At 40.2% G+C, this 18,477-nt stretch overlaps 1 protein-coding gene across 1 annotated transcript in view; it reads left to right on the forward strand.

Moving 5' to 3' along the window:
• The window catches only part of SIM2 (SIM bHLH transcription factor 2), a 58,552-nt gene that overhangs the window by 25,760 nt on the left and 14,315 nt on the right, over positions 1-18,477 (forward strand). Inside the window, exons 5-8 of the mRNA XM_048495690.1 lie at positions 5,120-5,205; positions 14,149-14,348; positions 15,573-15,679; positions 16,623-16,770. Of these exons, the coding sequence (XP_048351647.1) occupies positions 5,120-5,205; positions 14,149-14,348; positions 15,573-15,679; positions 16,623-16,770 (541 nt within the window). The remainder of the gene's footprint in view (positions 1-5,119; positions 5,206-14,148; positions 14,349-15,572; positions 15,680-16,622; positions 16,771-18,477) is intronic.

Here is an 18,477-nt window from a genome sequence, read left to right on the forward strand (position 1 = left end):
TTAAAATATTATCTCAAATTGTTTTTAAAACTTTATATTACGAATCATATTAGGGATCAATGTATCTCTTACCATTGTTTGGTGGAAATACATTTTAGGTCCTGTTGCTTGAATATAGAGTTAAAGGTTACAGGTATGAAGTAGTAAAGAACTACAGAAGAATTATAAGTACAGGGTTTCGAAAGATACTCAGTAAAAATTTGCCAGCCACCTGAACAAAACATCTTGAAGTGTTATGTAATCTTTCATCAAAAGAGATAGAGGCCACAAGGAAAACTGATTTGATTTCATCCCATCAGCCCATGGGTGATTCTGAGATGCATGAAAGCTAAATATAATTTAACAGATTTATAAAGAATCTTATTTACATGTAGTGTGAAAGAACAAACACAAGTTTATTATATAAAGTGCCAGTGTCTCCTTTTTGTACCATGACATGAATCCTGTTTACAAGAGTGAAACAGAGCAAAGCATTTGAATGTACAAATATATTTTATTTTAAAATCCTGTTGGTTATTATTACATCACTAAGGAAAGGAAGGCAATCATTCAAAAGACCCACTGAACAGAAACAAATTTAAAACAAATGATTCATTTTTTAAAATTGCAATGAATGTATCTGAGGACATTTGTTACAGCATCTTCTGCAGCTCTTCTGCCTTCTCCTGAACATTCACACAGTCATTACATTGGGTTGGAGAGGGCAGGATTACTGGGCAAATTCAAAGCATTTTATCATCCACCTCAGCCTGAATAATGGCCAATGTTTGCATGCTGTGGAGGTGAAAAGGGGAAGAAGGCTCTATGGAACATTAAGCCAATCTTCTTTTGATAACCTCTCACCCCCTTCCCCTCACTAGCTGTGCTCATATGGGAAGGAATAAGTGGATTTGGTTTTTGTTAATATTACAGCTTTGGGTTTTGTTAATATTAAATTTGGCAGCAGGACATATATTTGAGAAACATTACTTAGAATTTTACTTGTCAGTTGCCTTTTTTAAAGTACATAGTGCATTTATGCGTGAATTGTTAAACTTAAAAACTAGGTGGCAGGATATACTTCCCAATACCTATGTCAAGATGGTTGGAACATTTGCTTGTAGTGATAGACCTACAAGAATAGAAACCAGCCAGCTGCCGAGTATTCTGTAATCTTTATCTAGGCACATATTAAATTAGCCTGATACTCTGATATATGGAATTGATCCTAAGGGAAGAAAAGTAGTCACACAAATTGCACCTTTTAATTATACTTATAGTGTAAACAAGTATTTCCTTTTGTACATCCTAAATATACTGCCCACAGGGTGGATGAGATATAGATTGAATTTCTTTAAATCCAGAAGACTTTATTTAAATCACTTTCTTTACAAAAAGACTCATTCTTGGTGGTATAATCTGAACATTTACAACTAGATTAGTTTTACAGTTATATCAAAAAATTACTGATTTGGTTTTACTATTAGAAATACGTAGATAAACAATTATGACATTGCAAGGTTACCTATCTCTAATTTAATAGGTTAATTATTCATATTTGCACAACCTTTCTGCTGAACTTTATTGAAAAGAGGAAAAGAATCATTACCTTGATAACAATTTAGTTTTATTTAACCCAAACAATAACATTATAGCATATATATTCTTGTATTTGCTTGAACATCCATGTTTGTTAACTGTTGTGGTTAAACAACATATCTTTAAAAAAAACTTTCAGTCAAGTCTACACATGAAAAACTTAAAATATTGTCATCTGCATCTCAATCATCTTCATCTTCATTTTCTTATTCCTTCATAATCTGGAAAAGAAGAACAAACTTCCGTGCTTTATTGTTTCTCAAATGATTTTTCACTTTGGAATTAATGAATCCAAAGGAAGAGAATATTTTTTTCTATGGCAGCAGAAGAAGCTACTGCTGTTAAAAGTGAAACCATTATTCCAACAGATCCAAATGCTTAATAAGTGACCTTCACTAATTCACTGGTGTGACTATCTTTAAGACATCAGCAGCATTTCTTGAATGGTTCTCCTTTAGCTCTGAAATTTATTATCGTTGGCATCACAGATGGATGATTCCTGGAATGCCCATGTCACACCTAACTTCTTTTTACAATTTGACTTTGGTACTGGATATTGACAATATTTGCAAGAAAATGAGCTGGAGACATTAATTTTTTTTAATGCTTGTAATTTAATTCTGTCATTGTCCAGTTCTGTTTTTAAGTGCTCACAGTTCCGTCCAGTGGTGGGATCCAAAAATTTTAATAACAGGTTCCGATGGTGATTGGATTCAAACAGTGGCGGCGCCACACACACACACACACACCTCCAGTCCCTAATGGGCAGGGAGGTTGCTTTAGTAACCGCTTCTCGGCACTCAGAAAAAATTAGTAACCACTTCTAGAGAAGTGGTGAGAACTGGTTGGATCCCACCTCTGGTTCCATCCAAATTTCAACAGCATCAGCCGTAGAACAGCTGTTCTTCTGTATTTTGTTTAAAGCTTCAAAAATGGGATTCAGGATTCTCAGCAGATCTTTAACATTTTTCTTAAGCTCATCATTGAGTATTTTAGCTGCAGGAGTGCCATCTATTTTATCTCGATTTTTTTCATAAAGTGTAATCAGAATAGACCAGTTCTTGACATACTGCTCAGAACAGTCCACTACAGAATTCTATCTAACATCTTGTGGGAGTGTTAGCTTTTCCATCCATTGCTTTCAGTGATGCTGCTGCAAAGTTATTGTTAGGGAAGTATTTAGCAATTTCAACAACATTTGTCTATTCCTGGCACACTGAAGTCTTTGGCTAGGAGGTGCAGCAAATGAGCACTGTAACCAAATGTTATTAGCTTTGTTTTCTCTTCATGCTCTTCTGTATTTCTTCTCATCTTGGATACATTTGCAGCATTGACTGTGACCAAACTGTGTACTAGACATTTGAATTTTTGTTCACATCTTATTATAACTTCTGCAGCCACTTCTTGTAAGTATTCTGCTGTACATTTCCTGACATATCAATTGCTTCTGCAAGAAAGACATTCGCTTCTTGTGTTGTTATACAAGTGCATGCAATGGGATAATTGAAAACATTACTCCACCCATCAACTTTTAACAATTTTGCCCTTTAGACCTGTTGCACATTGCTCCATTTCTTTATCATACACTTTATCCATCAGTTTCCTTCAATATCTGCTGGGTGGACTGTATCCCGGTCTCAATGACTGAACCGTATTAATGAAGTGTGGATTTTCAAACAGACAGAAAGAAAAGTTTATCACATATTCAAACTGAGCAATTTTTCAACAGTAACCTGTTTTTCTAATCTGCTGGGTTTTATCACAAACTTATCTATGATGATTCCTGAATGGTTGGATTTTCTTTCTTTTAGGTGATATACTGTGGATATGTGATATGTGAGGTATGTGATGTGACTGAAACACTATCCTGGTCAGATAACTCCGAAACTGTAAAACAATACCATGTGGATCATTTCTAAAATCCTTTAGGAAGATGATGGAGTCCCTAAACAACAACAACAAAATCAGTGCTATCATTTTATTATTGATAACATTTCAGCTCATTTAGTATTACTTATTATATTCACTGCCACACAGTACTGCCACAAAAAGGAATATTTTCTTGTTTCAGCTCTTTATTTCTTCATAACAACTGTATCAAAACAACAGTAACATGCAGTAATACCACATACATTTTTGCTCAAATATGACAATTCCTCAATGCAGTCTTTAAGAAATATGATGAAATCAAAACATTTACCAATCTGAAGACCTGCCTCTTCAAACATCTTACTTTTGTCATTTTCATCAAATCACTTCTCATGATGTTGTTTCATTTGGGTCACCAGGTCTTGCATTTCTTTGCTGAATTGTTTGCATTTTGCCCACATGCCTGCCTTATCCGTAGCTAGAGGAACCATTCAGATATTTCCAAACTGGGTCTCTTTTACACAGAGGCATAGCTGTAAGGGAATGGGGGGGGGTGCTGTGCACCGGTGGGGGTGGAAAATTACCCCCGCCCCCTTTCCCCCTCAGTCTGCCCTGCCTTGTCAGGCCTGGCCTGGCTGAAAAAGGAAAGTGGGGGGTGAGGGCAGGACGTCGCTCAGCGCCATTTTGGCCCGGGCACCATTTTCTTTCCCTCCGCCCCTGCTTTTACAGTCTGCTGCTGGTATAGGTTTTTTCCTCTAGGGAGAGAATAATATGTTAAATCTCTTTTGTCAACTCTACCCTGTGCATAATTGTATAATTTATAGTTTATAAACCTCTATCCCATGCATAATGTAATAATCCGATATTATGTCTCCTCTTCGTTATCTCTTTTCTAAACGAAAAAGTTCCAGACTCTTCAGAGCGCCAAACCCCTAATCATCTTGGTTGCCCTTTTCTGTACTTTTTCCAGCTCTGCAGTGTTTCTTTTGAGGACTGACAACCAGAACTGCAGTATTCCAAGCAAGGCCACAGCAAGAGACCTGTACAGGGGCATTATGACTATAGCCAATTTTATTTTCAACCTCTTTCCTAATAATCCTGAACACAGATTTGCCTTTTTCACTGCTACAGCATACAAGGTCAACACTTTCTTTGAGCTATTTACTATGGCCCTAAGATCTTTTTCCTTCTCAGTATCAGGAAGTTCTTCAGACCTCATTAGCCTATACTTGAAGATGGATTTTTTTTTGTTCCAAAGTACAGCACCTTGCAGAGCAGTTGTAATTCTGAGAGATCATAGGCTGCTCCTGGAGGCTGATACCCCTAGTTCCTGGGATTGCCCTGTAAGTGGGCTTAGACTGGAGTAGCTCTGTATATGATTGCTGTATGTTACTCCATCACATGTAGCTGTTCTGATGGAGCATCTATGAAAAGGAGATCATGGATTTTAATATGTCTATCTGTGTGTCCTCATAAAAACGATGAAGCAGTTGACACAGTTTTCAAAGGTGTACAGGTAGCTGTATGATGCTCTGCAACTTCCTGTTATTGCTTTCATGTTCATATAATCACTTAAAAACCATTAAGATTCTATTTTCACTGCTGTAATTCTAGAAAAAAATACATTAAAGTGGCGAAACAGCACATTGAAATGTTTGCATTTTGTTTTCAGAGTATGAAATAGAAAGATCTTTTTTTCTGCGAATGAAGTGTGTCTTGGCAAAACGGAATGCAGGATTGACATGTAGTGGTTACAAGGTAAAGTGCTGACATTTTCACCAAGCAGGAGATTTTAACTTTACACTCTTACCTTAAGACAAAAAAACTTCAGATCAGGGAAAGCAACAGCTCTCAACACCATGTGAAAAAGATTAATAAGGGGCTTCTTTCAGTTAACATTTCCCTCTTTTTTAACCTTGAATTATTTGTGGGTGAAAATTCAGTGCAGCAATAATTAATGGTAATTACAATCCACAATTATATTAGCTGTTGGTCTAATTGTAATAATCCTGCTATTGAACTAAAAATTTCAATGGTAGCTTGTTGGACACATCTTTGTTAATTCCTTACAGACTGTTCAGTATCAAACATATTGATTATATATTTTGTGATCTGAATATTACTGTCTAGTGTTGGTTACTTATCAGACTTGTTTTATCAGCCCTTGTCTTGGATCTATAAGGGCCCTTTACTGGCTCATTAGAATGAACATAGATGTGTGTGTTTTTCCACATTTTAATGTAAATTTCTTCCTACATAGCACATTAATCAAGTCAATATATTTTAGCATTTTGAAAGAACCATGTTAATTGGTCCTATGACTGCCTTTAATATTAATCTTTTAAAGACAAAATGTTTCTGCACTATTACCTCCTATGCATTCAAGTGTACAGTTCATTTTCAGTGTACAGTTTAAGATGCGTATACAACACATTCTTTGGCACTGAAATAGCATCCAAAATGTGTTCAGTTATAAAATACATAGGGCAGATGATGATAGAAATAATTAAACATCTAAAACCATAACAATACCAAACTAAAATCCACACTGCTGTCATTAAGTGCAGAAGAAGAAAAATGGGAGACACTACAGCAGTAAGAACAGCATGTTGGCCACTAACGAGCACCAAAACCATTCTGAAAAGGCTACATCTTAATAAGCTGCAGTAAAGCCAGTGGTGAAGAAGCCAAGCATGCCTCTAAGCAGCCGAGATTCCACAAAATTGATGTGACGGTGCAGAGAATACATGATCTGGGGTCCATATAGACCTCACATCCTTTGTGATATGAAGCAGTAATTGCCTCATCAGTCTTGCTATGTGAGAAAAGACACAGACCCCAGACCTTGCAGGACTTTAAAAGTCTTCACAAGCACTTTGAACCAGAGTCTAGAATGCAAGTCTTAATTAGAGTGCAACATGTGACTGTCTTTGTAAAGAGATTCTGCACTAACGGAAGCTTCTGAACTGTTTTCAAATGCAGCCCTATACAAAGCACTTTTCAATAGTCTATACAAATAGTCTATACACAATGTAGATGAAAAAGCCCAAACTTTGTCCCAGAGAAGTGATCACATCTGGCTCCCTAGTCTAAACCGGTGTAGGATCAGGAGAACTCTCAAGCTGTGAATTTATCTTTTATCCTGAACAGTTAAACAGACAACCCCTCAACCCTAAGTTGGTTCCCTAACATCTTCTCTTGATTAAGCTTCAGTTTGTTTGTACTGATCTAGTCCATAACCGTGTGGATCATGTATTCATTCCAGGGATTGAACTATTGTTCCTGCATTTGATGAAAAGAGAAAATAGAGGTGGGTATCATTGACCCCACACACACACTCCAAAGTGTCTAATTGCTCCCAGCGGTACAGAAATATGTTTAAACACACACTGGAGACAAGAAAGAATTTTGCAGAAACACATATGTTAGCTCCCATGAGTGAAAATGACAGTTACTTGGTGCTATCCTGTGCTACTGACTTATCAGCTAGCACAATGGTTGTCAAGCAGTATTCCCAACTCCTATCCATTGTGGTGGTCCAGAAGTATTTGTTGGTTTTGTTGAATCAGATACTGCTGAAGGTTTTAGAATTATGAGCAGAATCACAACCCATAATGTCCAGTGTTTTCCAAAGATACTTTACAACGACCAGTCAGCCTGCTGGAACATTATGTATGGAAACTGCTGCCCTTGCAATTTATATCTTGAACTCTATTATGTATCCTGGATGATGTGAGTTCAGAATATTCTTTTTAACTGAGAATTTAAGGAGTTGTCCTACCTTTCCCAAAGAGGTTCATCTGAAGGGACCTTGTAATTATTCAGGTCAGTTGAATTGCAGAGAGCAAATGCTTTAATACACCATTCTCTGAGGTCTTGACCACAGATGTTCAAAGATGGTTGACCATATTTTACAAATTACAAAAGTCATGGATTAGGAGGAGGAAAGATAGGTTTCAAGTCTTCAAAATTTTGTCCCACACCTTCATATTATTGTCCATCAAAACTGGGCAGATAGATGCTTGTGATGCCGTGTTCAGATTTCATTAGCTGTAAATTCTGAAGCTAGAGAAGATGAAAGTAATTTTTTGAAAAAAGTTTGCTAAAATGATTACAACAGGCCAGAGAGGAGCTTCTTCTCCTACCAGAGTAATAATTCTTTAACAATATGGAAAAGTTACTCTGATTTTGACAATTTCCAATTATATTTGGGAAACATTTATTTCTTGCAGTCATCAATAGACTTTAAAAGCAGCTTTAAACTGTGATTCAGCCTAGGTTTTCTCCACTTGGACTCTAGCTGTCTCCTAGAACTCTGGATCAGCAGAGACACACATTGCCAGTTTATGGGGTATCAAGAGATAATCTTTGCATGTTGTTTTATAAGTTTGGCAACAGGAAGGCTGACATCAACAGCATTCCCAAAAGCATTTGTGTTTCCCCAAAAGCAGTTGTGTTTCAGGTGGAGGTGGTGGTAGCCAGGAGTTTGATTTTTAACTTGGCCTCTCCATCCTGCCTTTGATGATGAGGACCTTGCTTATGTAATTCATATACTGTTAACTACTATGTTGGATGGATTATATAAGGGGCTGTCTTTGAAAGAAGGTCAGAAGTTTCAGTTGTCTGAAAATGAAGAAACTGGAATATTGGCCATATAACACTAGTATAAATAAAAGAGCTCTACAACTGTTATATGTAAACTTACCATTTAGAGTGCTAGGTTTGAACTTCCAATCTTGCATGGCCTATGTTTTGCCTGTCTGAAGGCATGGTCATTAAGATCCTCCAAAGAGGCTGTTTTATAATACACTCCTCCCCTGCTGAAGTACAGTAAGTATCTTTAAGATACAAGGTTCTTTTGATAGTGGAATCCCCATTATAGTATTAGTACTGTCTCATTCCTCTTGGCATACATCCTCATCTGTGGTCTTTCTGTTGCAAGTCTTTCTTTCTCACTTCCCTTCCCACCTTCTCCTGTGTACTGCTTGCTTCTCTCTGTTTGTTCTTGATTGCCACAATAAAGGTTTTACAGTCTGATCCTGTGCATGTTTGCTTGGGACTAAGTTCTGCTGCATTGGGTTCTGCTCCCATATAGCTGTGCATAACATTGCAATTTAAACTGTTGTGTGGAATCAGGACCCAGATGTCTTGCTTGAGAAAGTTTATTGAGGAAACATAGAGCTCAAAGGGACCTCAAGGGTCCACTCCTGCACAATGCAGTAAATTCACAACTATTTTCCATCACTACCACCCATTCCCCTAGTGACCCTTGTTCTATGGCCAGAGAAGGGCACAAACCTTTCAGGATCCTGGGTCAAACTGGCCAGAAGGAAAATTCCTTTCTGACCCCAAAGTTGTGAAAGGCATTATCCTGGACATTAAAGAGCCATGAGATCTGAGTTCTGACTTATCCCTTCCTGTCCTCCCTCTTATGATGGGTTGAAGGAGGCAGTGGTCCGCCCACTCTTAAAAAGACCATCGTTAGATCCGGGGGATCTGGCCAATTACCGCCCCGTTTCGAACCTTTCGTTTCTGGGGAAGGTAATTGAGAGAGTGGTGTTGGAGCAGCTTCAGGGTTTCCTGGATGACACATCGGCCTTCGATCCCTTCCAGTCCGGCTTCCGTGCTGGGCATGGGACGGAGACCGCTCTTGTCGCCATCACGGATACGCTCCGTATGCAACTTGACTGAGGTGGATTGGCGCTGCTGGTTTTGTTAGATCTTACCGCAGCGTTTGATATGGTCGATCACGACCTTTTGACCCACCGCCTGGCCGCTTCCGGGGTACGGGGCACTGTCCTTCAATGGATTGCCTCGTTTCTTCGGGACCGGAATCAGCAAGTGTGGTGCGGGGATGAAGCCTCCCGGAGGTGCCCTCTTCAGTGCGGAGTACCCCAGGGAGCGCTGCTATCCCCACTGTTATTTAACATCTATATGCGACCACTTGCTCAGTTGGTGCGGAGCTTTGGGCTGATCTGTCATCAATATGCTGATGACACTCAGCTCATTCTGTTGATGGAGGCGGGAGCGGTTGCCGCCCCTACGGCTCTCCAGCATTGTTTGGAGGCGGTAGCTGGTTGGTTGCAGCAGAGCAGGCTGCGACTGAATCCATCGAAGACGGAGATCCTCTGGCTAGACCGCAGGGGTGAGGTCGGGGATTTCCAGCCGCCGGTGTGGGAGGGGGTCTCATTGGCGCCGACCCCCTCCGTTCGCAGTCTGGGGGTCCACCTGGATTCGTCTCTCTCAATGGAGACCCAGGTGGCCCATACAACCCGGACTGCATTTTTCCATCTTCGCCAGGCCCGGCGATTGGCTCCCTTCCTCTCCCAGGCGGATCTGGCCACTGTGATCCATGCAACGGTCACCTCCAGGCTGGACTATTGTAACTCGCTGTACGCCGGCCTTCCCTTGCGTTTGATTCGGAAGTTAAAACTGGTCCAACATGCGGCAGCACGCCTGCTCACAGGTGGCGCCTTCAGAGAACACATCCAGCCTGTGTTGCGGCAGCTGCATTGGCTTCCGGTTGAATTCCGAATCATCTTCAAGGTGTGGGTTTTGACCTTCAAGGCTTTGCGCGGCCTGGGACCCTCGTACCTTCGGGACCGCATCACCCCATATGTCCCAATTCGGCCCCTGCGTTCTGCAGAGGCCAACCTACTGGTGATCCCCGGGCCCTCTATGATGCGGCTGGCCTCCACGCGGGCCAGGACGTTTACGGCACTGGCCCCGGCCTGGTGGAACACCCTTCCTCTAGCTGTCCGGGCCCTGCGGGACCTGGGTGAGTTCCGCAGGGCCTGCAAGACTGTGTTGTTCCACCGGGCCTTTGGAGTGTCCAGCTGCTGAACGGTGCCCCCTCACTGCTCTGTGCCTGGGACAGTTACATCAGGGCCCCTCATATTGAGGGCTCCCACATACCTCATGGGGGAAGGTTTTAAATTGGGGTTGGACGCCTCTTGTTGTTATTATGTATTATGGTTATTCGCTGTTTTTATAAGTTTTAAGCTATTTTATGGGATGGAGCTTATGTATTTATATTTGTATGACCGCTCCTGTTGATGTTCAAATAATGTTGTTCACCGCCCGGAGCCCTTCGGGGATCGGGCGGTATATAAATTTAAGAAATAAATAAATAAATAAGTTCCCAGAATCAGCATTGCTGTCAGATGGCCATCTAGCCTCTGCTTAAAAACCACCAAAGAAGGAGAGTCCACCACTTCCCAAGAGAGCCTCTGTCCATTGAGGAAACACTCGCTGATGTTTAGCCAAAAACTGTTTGATTTCATTTCAACTTATTCTGGTCTGACCTTCTGGGGAAACAGAAAACAACCGCCCAGAGCCCCTAGAGGATGGGGCGGTATAAAAGTTTAATAAATAAATAAATAAATAAATAAATAAATAAATAAATAAATAAATAAATAAATAAATAAATAAATAAATAAATAAATAAATAAATAAATAAAACTCCACTCCATCCTTATATGATAGCCCTTCAAATACTTGAAGATGGCTGTCATAACACATATCTGTCATCTTCTCTCCATATCTGTCATCTTCTCTACGCAGCTCCTTCAACTTTTCCTCATAGGACTTGGTCTCAAGATCCCTCACCATCTTTGTTGTCCTCCTCTGGACATGTTCCAGCTTTCTTAAACTGTGTTACTCAAAACTAAACCCAGTGTTCTAAGTGAAGTCTAGCCAGAGGAGAGCAAAGTAATACCATCACTTTTGGAACACTATTCTTCTGCTGATGTCCAAAATTATATTTGGCTTTTTAGTTACTGCATCACACTGCTGACTCAGACTCAGTGTATGGTTTTACAGAGCAATTCTGTGCAGACTTACTCCAGTCTAAGTCAATTGAAATGAATGGGCTTAGACTGGAGTAATTCTTCTTAGTATTGTGCTGTAAGACTCCTAGGCCCCTTCCGCATACGCAAAATAATGCGTTTTCAAACCAATTTCACAACTGTTTGCAAGTGGATTTTACTATTCCGCACAGCTTCTAAGAGCACTGAAAGCAGTTTGAAAGTGCATTATTCTGCATGTGCGGAATGAGCCTTTGATCCTTTTTGCACACACTCCTGCCAAGACAAGACTCCCCCATTCTATAATTATGTATTTGATCCTTCCTATCTAAATGCAAAACTTTACTTTATTAACATCCTGGGGTGAAAAAGTCAGCGGAACCTGGTTGAGAATAATCCAAGAAACACTGGACTTGTGAGATACTGATCAGCTCAGAGTATCAGTCTATTATAGAGATCATATACTGGCCTTTCCACATGACCACAGCTGGTCAGACATAAGGCCCAGGTACTAGAATACTTGTTGTCATGGTTCAGCCAAGTTCTGCTGAGCCCAGGGATTCAGAGGACTCTTCTGATAAAGAGCCAGATGGTGGCACAATTCTCCATCCCCAGCCAGCAGCAGTGGAGCTGCAGGAAGAGGCAGCCCCTGTGGGATTGGACCTCAGACCATAACTGGAAACCAACACAGAGGCTTTGGTATTGGACCGCAAGCAACAATCAGGGACCAGCTCAGAAGCTCCTCAGCTTTCTCAGCCTGGCCACAGGAAACCCATATTGCTCACCCCCCATAACCCCTAAGCCCCATGAGTAGCACAGAGTATCAACCTGCAGGGTAGGAGGTGTAGCACTCACTCGGCAGCCCTGCACCATCCCAACCTCAGCAGCAAAGAAGAATGTGCGCAGGAGCAGGACCAACATGACAACCAGGTGCAGGCCATCTCTAGCTACTTAAGCAGTGTCTATAAAGAGAGGTTGGGAGGAAGTAGGCTGGGTGGAAGCAATGAAATCACTGCCCTAGCCATGTTTATGTGTATTGTGTACTTCATTCTGACTTTGGCCTGGACTCCTGTTGGTCATGATAGCCTTTGCCCTTTGGGCTGGACTTTGACTACCAAGTACTGTCTGTGTGTGTGTGTATGATGTTCATTTTGGCCATCTGTTTTTCAAGCAGTAAATAAGTATTGCAGATCTTGCACTATATGCCAAAATGTAATAGCCTAAGAACTCCTATACATCATACATCAATTATTAGGACCTGATTTTAGCATACTGCAGTATGTGTACAAGTACCTATGTGTTCCAGTATACAAGTTCGTTTTGGTTAGTAAATAATTTCATGTGCTACCTGGCGCTTTTCTCTGTGAACAGTGTGTACGCTTTATGGGTGGTGTTTGCTGTTCATTCTAATGGAGGCCACCAGTGAAATCATGACATGCTAGACTAAACCTTTTATTTCAGTTTCAATGGACAACTTTGCCACACACACACAGACCATTTGAGAATTTTAAATTTCCAATTACCATCCATAACCAACCAAGGCATTTTCTGCTTCTGAAATATTTATGGGTATTATCTCTTCCCCTTTAGCTATTAAATCTCAGCTGACTTATAGTGACCCCAAAGAGTTTTCAAGCCAGAGATGTTCAGAAGTGTTTACCATTGCCTCCCTTTTCATAAGAATGCTGGATTTCATTGGTGATCTCCCATCTAAATACCAACCAGGGCTGGTCCTGCTTAGTTTCTATTGAGTTTAGTTGAGCAACATCAGTTGAGTTCAGGCTTGTCTGGGCTATCCAGGTCAGGACATATTATCCCTAGGAAATTATTATTCCATTGATGGAAGAATGTGTTCACACCATCTAGGGCCTGCTTGCTCTCCTCACAACATGTACCCCGAGTAAGAGAGACTTACCTGGACTTGGTTCAAGGTGACCCACAATTTGAAATTGGTGCGAGACTGTCAGAAGGATTCAAATGGTCATAAAGTTAGAGAGCAATTGATGGAAGTCAGAATTCTTATTCCTGCATCAGAAAACAGATCCACAGATTGGCTTCTACCCTATTGCTTGAGTACTGGGCCTTTGTAATTACAAAGTCTAGTGTGGACTGGGACCAGCATGTTGTGAAAGTTCCAGGTGAACCACCTAAAGGCTTAGAGGGGATTCATTAGGCTTGATTGCCAGGTTTTATGATGGATACCTACCCTGGATGCCTGAATCCTCAGACACCAAGATGCTGAAATAATAGTAGTGTCTTCATGAGAGATGCCATCACAACTGTCCAAATTGGCCAGACCCAAGAAGTCTAACAGGACTTCTTTTCCCCAAGTGAATCTGTCTAACCAAGCATATCAAAGAAACGTAATCAGGGAAAGCAGTGAGGTAGCCCCAGTACTTCCTATTGTAAAAGCAATAGAAGGAGGTTGGAAAGTCTGTGCTGTATTGCAGATGAGGCATCATCGAGGCATCATCAAGGCATCATACTGAGCAGGATTATCCTGTCATTTTGGTGCTGAAGGCTGTATTCGGTTTTGTATTTCTTCTCTGTGAGTAAAATTACGAAGTGTAATGCCTAGGACTATCTTCATCTGTTGAATAACTGAGGTAGGGGACTGGTGTCCAAATATAATATCTATCTATATAACGTTACCATGTATACAATAAAATTAGTGGCACAAAAAGAATTATGTCAAACGCAAAAGTATTAGCCATTTAGTGAAAATTAATTTTCATACACACTTGGAATACAATGTGTTGCTTGCACTGTCTTTGCTTATAAATTAACTAGACATTTATAACTTTAACAGACTTATAAGGTGAAGAGGTTTTTTCCAGGTCATGGTGCAATCTTTTTGGTCTCTCACAAATTTACACTTCTTTTCACTCCATAATAGGTGATCCACTGCAGTGGCTATTTGAAGATAAGACAGTACATGTTGGATATGTCTTTGTATGATTCCTGTTACCAAATTGTGGGACTGGTTGCTGTAGGGCAGTCTTTACCTCCTAGTGCAATAACTGAGATCAAACTTCATAGTAACATGTTTATGTTCAGAGCAAGCCTGGACTTAAAATTAATATTCCTAGATTCCAGGTAAGTAAAAAATTATTTAAAACATTTTCGTTGCACCTCTCTGTATGCCTTGCTACTCTAAATTACATTAGCAGTGTTTTGTTTGGATTATTAGGATATTTGAAAACTACATTTTCTGCTAAGCCACAAGGTTTTACAGAAGTATTGATACTTCTTTCTTGAAAAGAGAAACAGTGAACTGTTACACCTGCAACATGAGCATGGATATAGTAAGATTTTAATGTCTACAGTGGTAATTATTCTAACATCATGGTTGTATTTCTGTTCTGCATGCTGCATTCTATGTTCCAAAATCATTGCGAGAGTAAAATTCATAAGGAGATAAAAACTGGTGTGCAGTTATTGGCTAGCTGTGGGCCTGGTGGGTACCCAGTGCTAACACAGGCCACAGCCCGTTGGAATGTCCCCAGAAGGCCAAGTGTGTTCCTGGCCCAAAATCCTGCTAGCTGTTATTAAGTAATCAAATCCTGTTCCAGAAGTTTTGGCAATCTTGTGGCTACGAACAAACAAGCAGTCCTAATTAGCCATTCAGTAGAGACATCCTACAGAATAACAGGCAGTCTTGTCAACAATGGAGACACCTTCAATATCCTATATGTCTTAAAACTGGCATCTACCAGAAAGCAAGAATTGTCATTGAATCTTGATATAGAAAATCAGTAAGTACTGTATAGCACTCAGTAAATATTAAGGTAAAGGTGCAAGCACTGGATCATTACTGGTTCATGGGGTGACATTACATCACAATGTTTAGTAGACAGACCATGTTTACAGGGTGGCTTGCCACAGCCTTCTCCTGTCATTTACACTATACCCAGCAAGCTGGATACTGACCTTGGAAGGATGGCAGGCTGAGTCAACCTTGACCCAGCTACCTAAAACTGACGTCCATCGGGACTGAACTCAGGTCATCAACTCAGGTCATGAGCAGACCTTTGAGTGCAGTACTGCAGTTTACCACTCTGTGCCACAGGGATCTTCAATAAATATAAGTGAAACATTTACTTGAAATGAGAGTGTTCTAGTCGATTTTGTGTGTTATCAACATGAAGTCCCAATGTAACTTCTATCAGATAGCTAAAACTAAGCTAACAATTCTGAAAGCTTTTCAGCATTCTCATTTAAACAACATCTTGCAGTTCATTTCAGTTTGACTTTGGAGACATTTCAGTATTTGTTTAATACAGCAAAATACTGACTTACTAGCTGTGTTTTCTGTTTTAGAGTGACTGAATTAACTGGATATGAGCCACAGGATCTGATAGAGAAAACACTCTACCATCATGTGCATGGATGTGATGCATTTTATTTACGATATGCTCACCATCTCTGTAAGTAAATGCAAAACAAATAAAATGATTCAATAGCAATATATTGTGATGGCACACCTTGAATTTGCATGCACTTTGGCTGAGTAATTGAAATTGGTCAAAACTTTCCAGTATATATGGGGAAAAACTTCCCAGTATATATAGTAGTCACAAGTTATGGTTTACCTCCTGGGTGTCATATATATTTGCACACAAAGTTGTCTTCCATATGGGAATTTTGTAATGTATGAACCTGTGAAAGAAGAAATTTTGCAAGTAAATTATATAGTAATAAAATAAAATAAAAATAATTGGAAGGTCTAGCATGCTGCATTATACGCTTGTATAATCCAAAACACCAGCGGGCTATACATTTTGTTAATGCTGCTGACGTAATATTAAATGAAAATCTCCCAGAATACTGCACAGCAAGATTTCACTAATGTCAGCAGAAAAAGTAATTAAAAACATTGTGTTATAAGAAATAGTAAGATGTGTAAATTTATGACCTGCACTTCTGCAGAGTGTTATTACCACACCTTTATCATTCACCAGCTTTATCACTTATCAGTCTTAAGTAGCATAAACCTTAAAAAATTGGCCATCTGAACATATCCTTCACAGTCCTAGGTTATGTATTCAGATGACATTGAAATTTGAAGAGAACAATCTAGTTCAGTGTTATAACATGTATTTCTGTCTGAAGAAAAACTCTTATTAAAAAACAAGGTTAGCGTAATCATAGCTCTTCAAATGCAAAACTGTGTATATTTATTGAAACATGTATTTGCTTGAGATGTTCAATTTTAGTCAGATTTTGTGTTCTTCTCTCTCTTTATAAACAAATCAAAGTTATGGAAACTGCATCTCCATTTTCTTTATCTCTGTGTAGTGAATGCTATGTATAAAGATAATTTATTTGAAACAATTCTGAAATAAATACATGTAATGTTATGTTTTATAGTGTTAGTGAAAGGACAAGTCACAACCAAATACTATCGACTGTTGTCAAAGAACGGTGGCTGGGTATGGGTCCAGAGCTATGCCACCATTGTACACAATAGCCGTTCATCACGACCTCACTGTATAGTGAGTGTAAATTATGTCCTAACGTAAGTCCATATTTGCTACCACCTTATCACCCACTGTCTTATGCTTATTTGTAGTGAATTTTTCTGCATGCTTTCCTCTCTGATGCTTAAAATTATCTTAAATTGGAATTGTGTTTTAATAATTTCATGTCAGAGTCTGGTCAAATTTACCACTTTTCTTCTCTTGGCTGCTTTCAAGAAAGTCCACTGTGTCTTGCTTCCTTTTAATTCTTTCAGTCTTTGTCTGGTTCTAATTGCTGTTAACCTTAACTTGTGTTCTATGGACCACCATATACTTCATGAATATTCCAGTCTCCAGCTACCCTTGGCACCTCGCTCTAACTGACTGGCAAGAGCTAAAACAGGGGGTTGCTGGGTAAAGAGGGAAACTGCCTATTGGGAAATGTTTTAAAGGGACAGTGGCTAACTAAAATGCCCTCCCTTAGAAGATTTAACAATGAACTAAAACCATGCTAACTATGGGGACATTGAATCTTAATGGGGAAATAACAAAAGCCTCTGTGGGGGCATGACACAAAGCCCTTCAACATCTGATCTCCATACAGGCAGTACAGGAGGTTCCAAGTGAGGATCTAGGAAAGGGAGTGTGTTCCTTTTTCTTGACCATCCCCAAAAGAAATAGAGACTGGTGCATGATTTTGGATTTGGAGTTCTTAAATCGTTTAATTTGAGTGCAACACTTCCACATGGAGGCCTTGTGGTCAATTTCTGACTCCCTGCAACCAGGGGAATTTCTTACTTCAATCAATCTAACTTAGGCCTGTCTCCACATACCCATCCTTTCAAATTATTGGAGATTCCTGAAACTGAATGCAGGGGACAGTCATTATCAATATAAAGCAATGCCCTTTGGCCTTTGCACTGTGCCTCAAGTCTTCTTCAAGTTGTTGGTAAATCTGGTGGTAATTCTTCAAGAGCAGGGTGTTCACGTACACCCTTACCTCAGCAATCTCCTGATTTGGGCCCCATCATCCCACTTGGCACAAATCAACACCGAAATGGTTCTGCTCTGTCTACACAGGCATGGCTTCTTGATGCATTGGGCGAAATGCTCCCTGATGTGTTCACAGTCACTGGAACACTTGGGAGTAGTGATCAACACAGTAAAAGGAGTCCTATCATCATTCACAAGAAAGCCAAGAAAATTTGAAGGATGGTGCAGTTTGTCATCTCCATTTGCAAGTCCGCCCTCTCCTTTTTGACCAGTTTGATGGGAATGCTGAATTCCAACTTGGATGTCATTCTGTGTGGGAGGTACCAGTTCAAGTGTCTGCAGCACCTTAGACCAGATCACACAAAAGGTGGAGATGTCTCTGTTAGTTCCAGCTGCAGTAAAAAGGGGATTTGCTTGGTGGATCAAGACAAAGAACTAGAAATAAATTACAACTGATGCGAACTTGACAGGTTGAGGCATGGTGTTGGACCACATTCCCAAACGGGGCAGATGGAGGCCAAGCTTTATATCAATTCCCTGGAACTCAGGATGGTTTTCTTAGCTTCCCAAGTCTTCAGGGACCAAATTATGGGACATCATGTCTTAGTCAGGATGGACAATGTGGTCACAAAGACTTATCTGCACAAGCAAGGTGGGTCCAGGTAAGGGGCTCTTCATCAGGAAGCAGCCAAGACTATCGAATGGGCAGAGCATCACCTACTGTCATTGAAGGCAGAGCGCATCAAAGAAGATCTGAACCAAGGGGTGGATTG

The sequence above is a fragment of the Sphaerodactylus townsendi genome, linkage group LG04 (assembly GCF_021028975.2).
Source record: "Sphaerodactylus townsendi isolate TG3544 linkage group LG04, MPM_Stown_v2.3, whole genome shotgun sequence".
In the NCBI taxonomy this organism is placed as follows: Eukaryota; Metazoa; Chordata; class Lepidosauria; order Squamata; family Sphaerodactylidae; genus Sphaerodactylus; species Sphaerodactylus townsendi.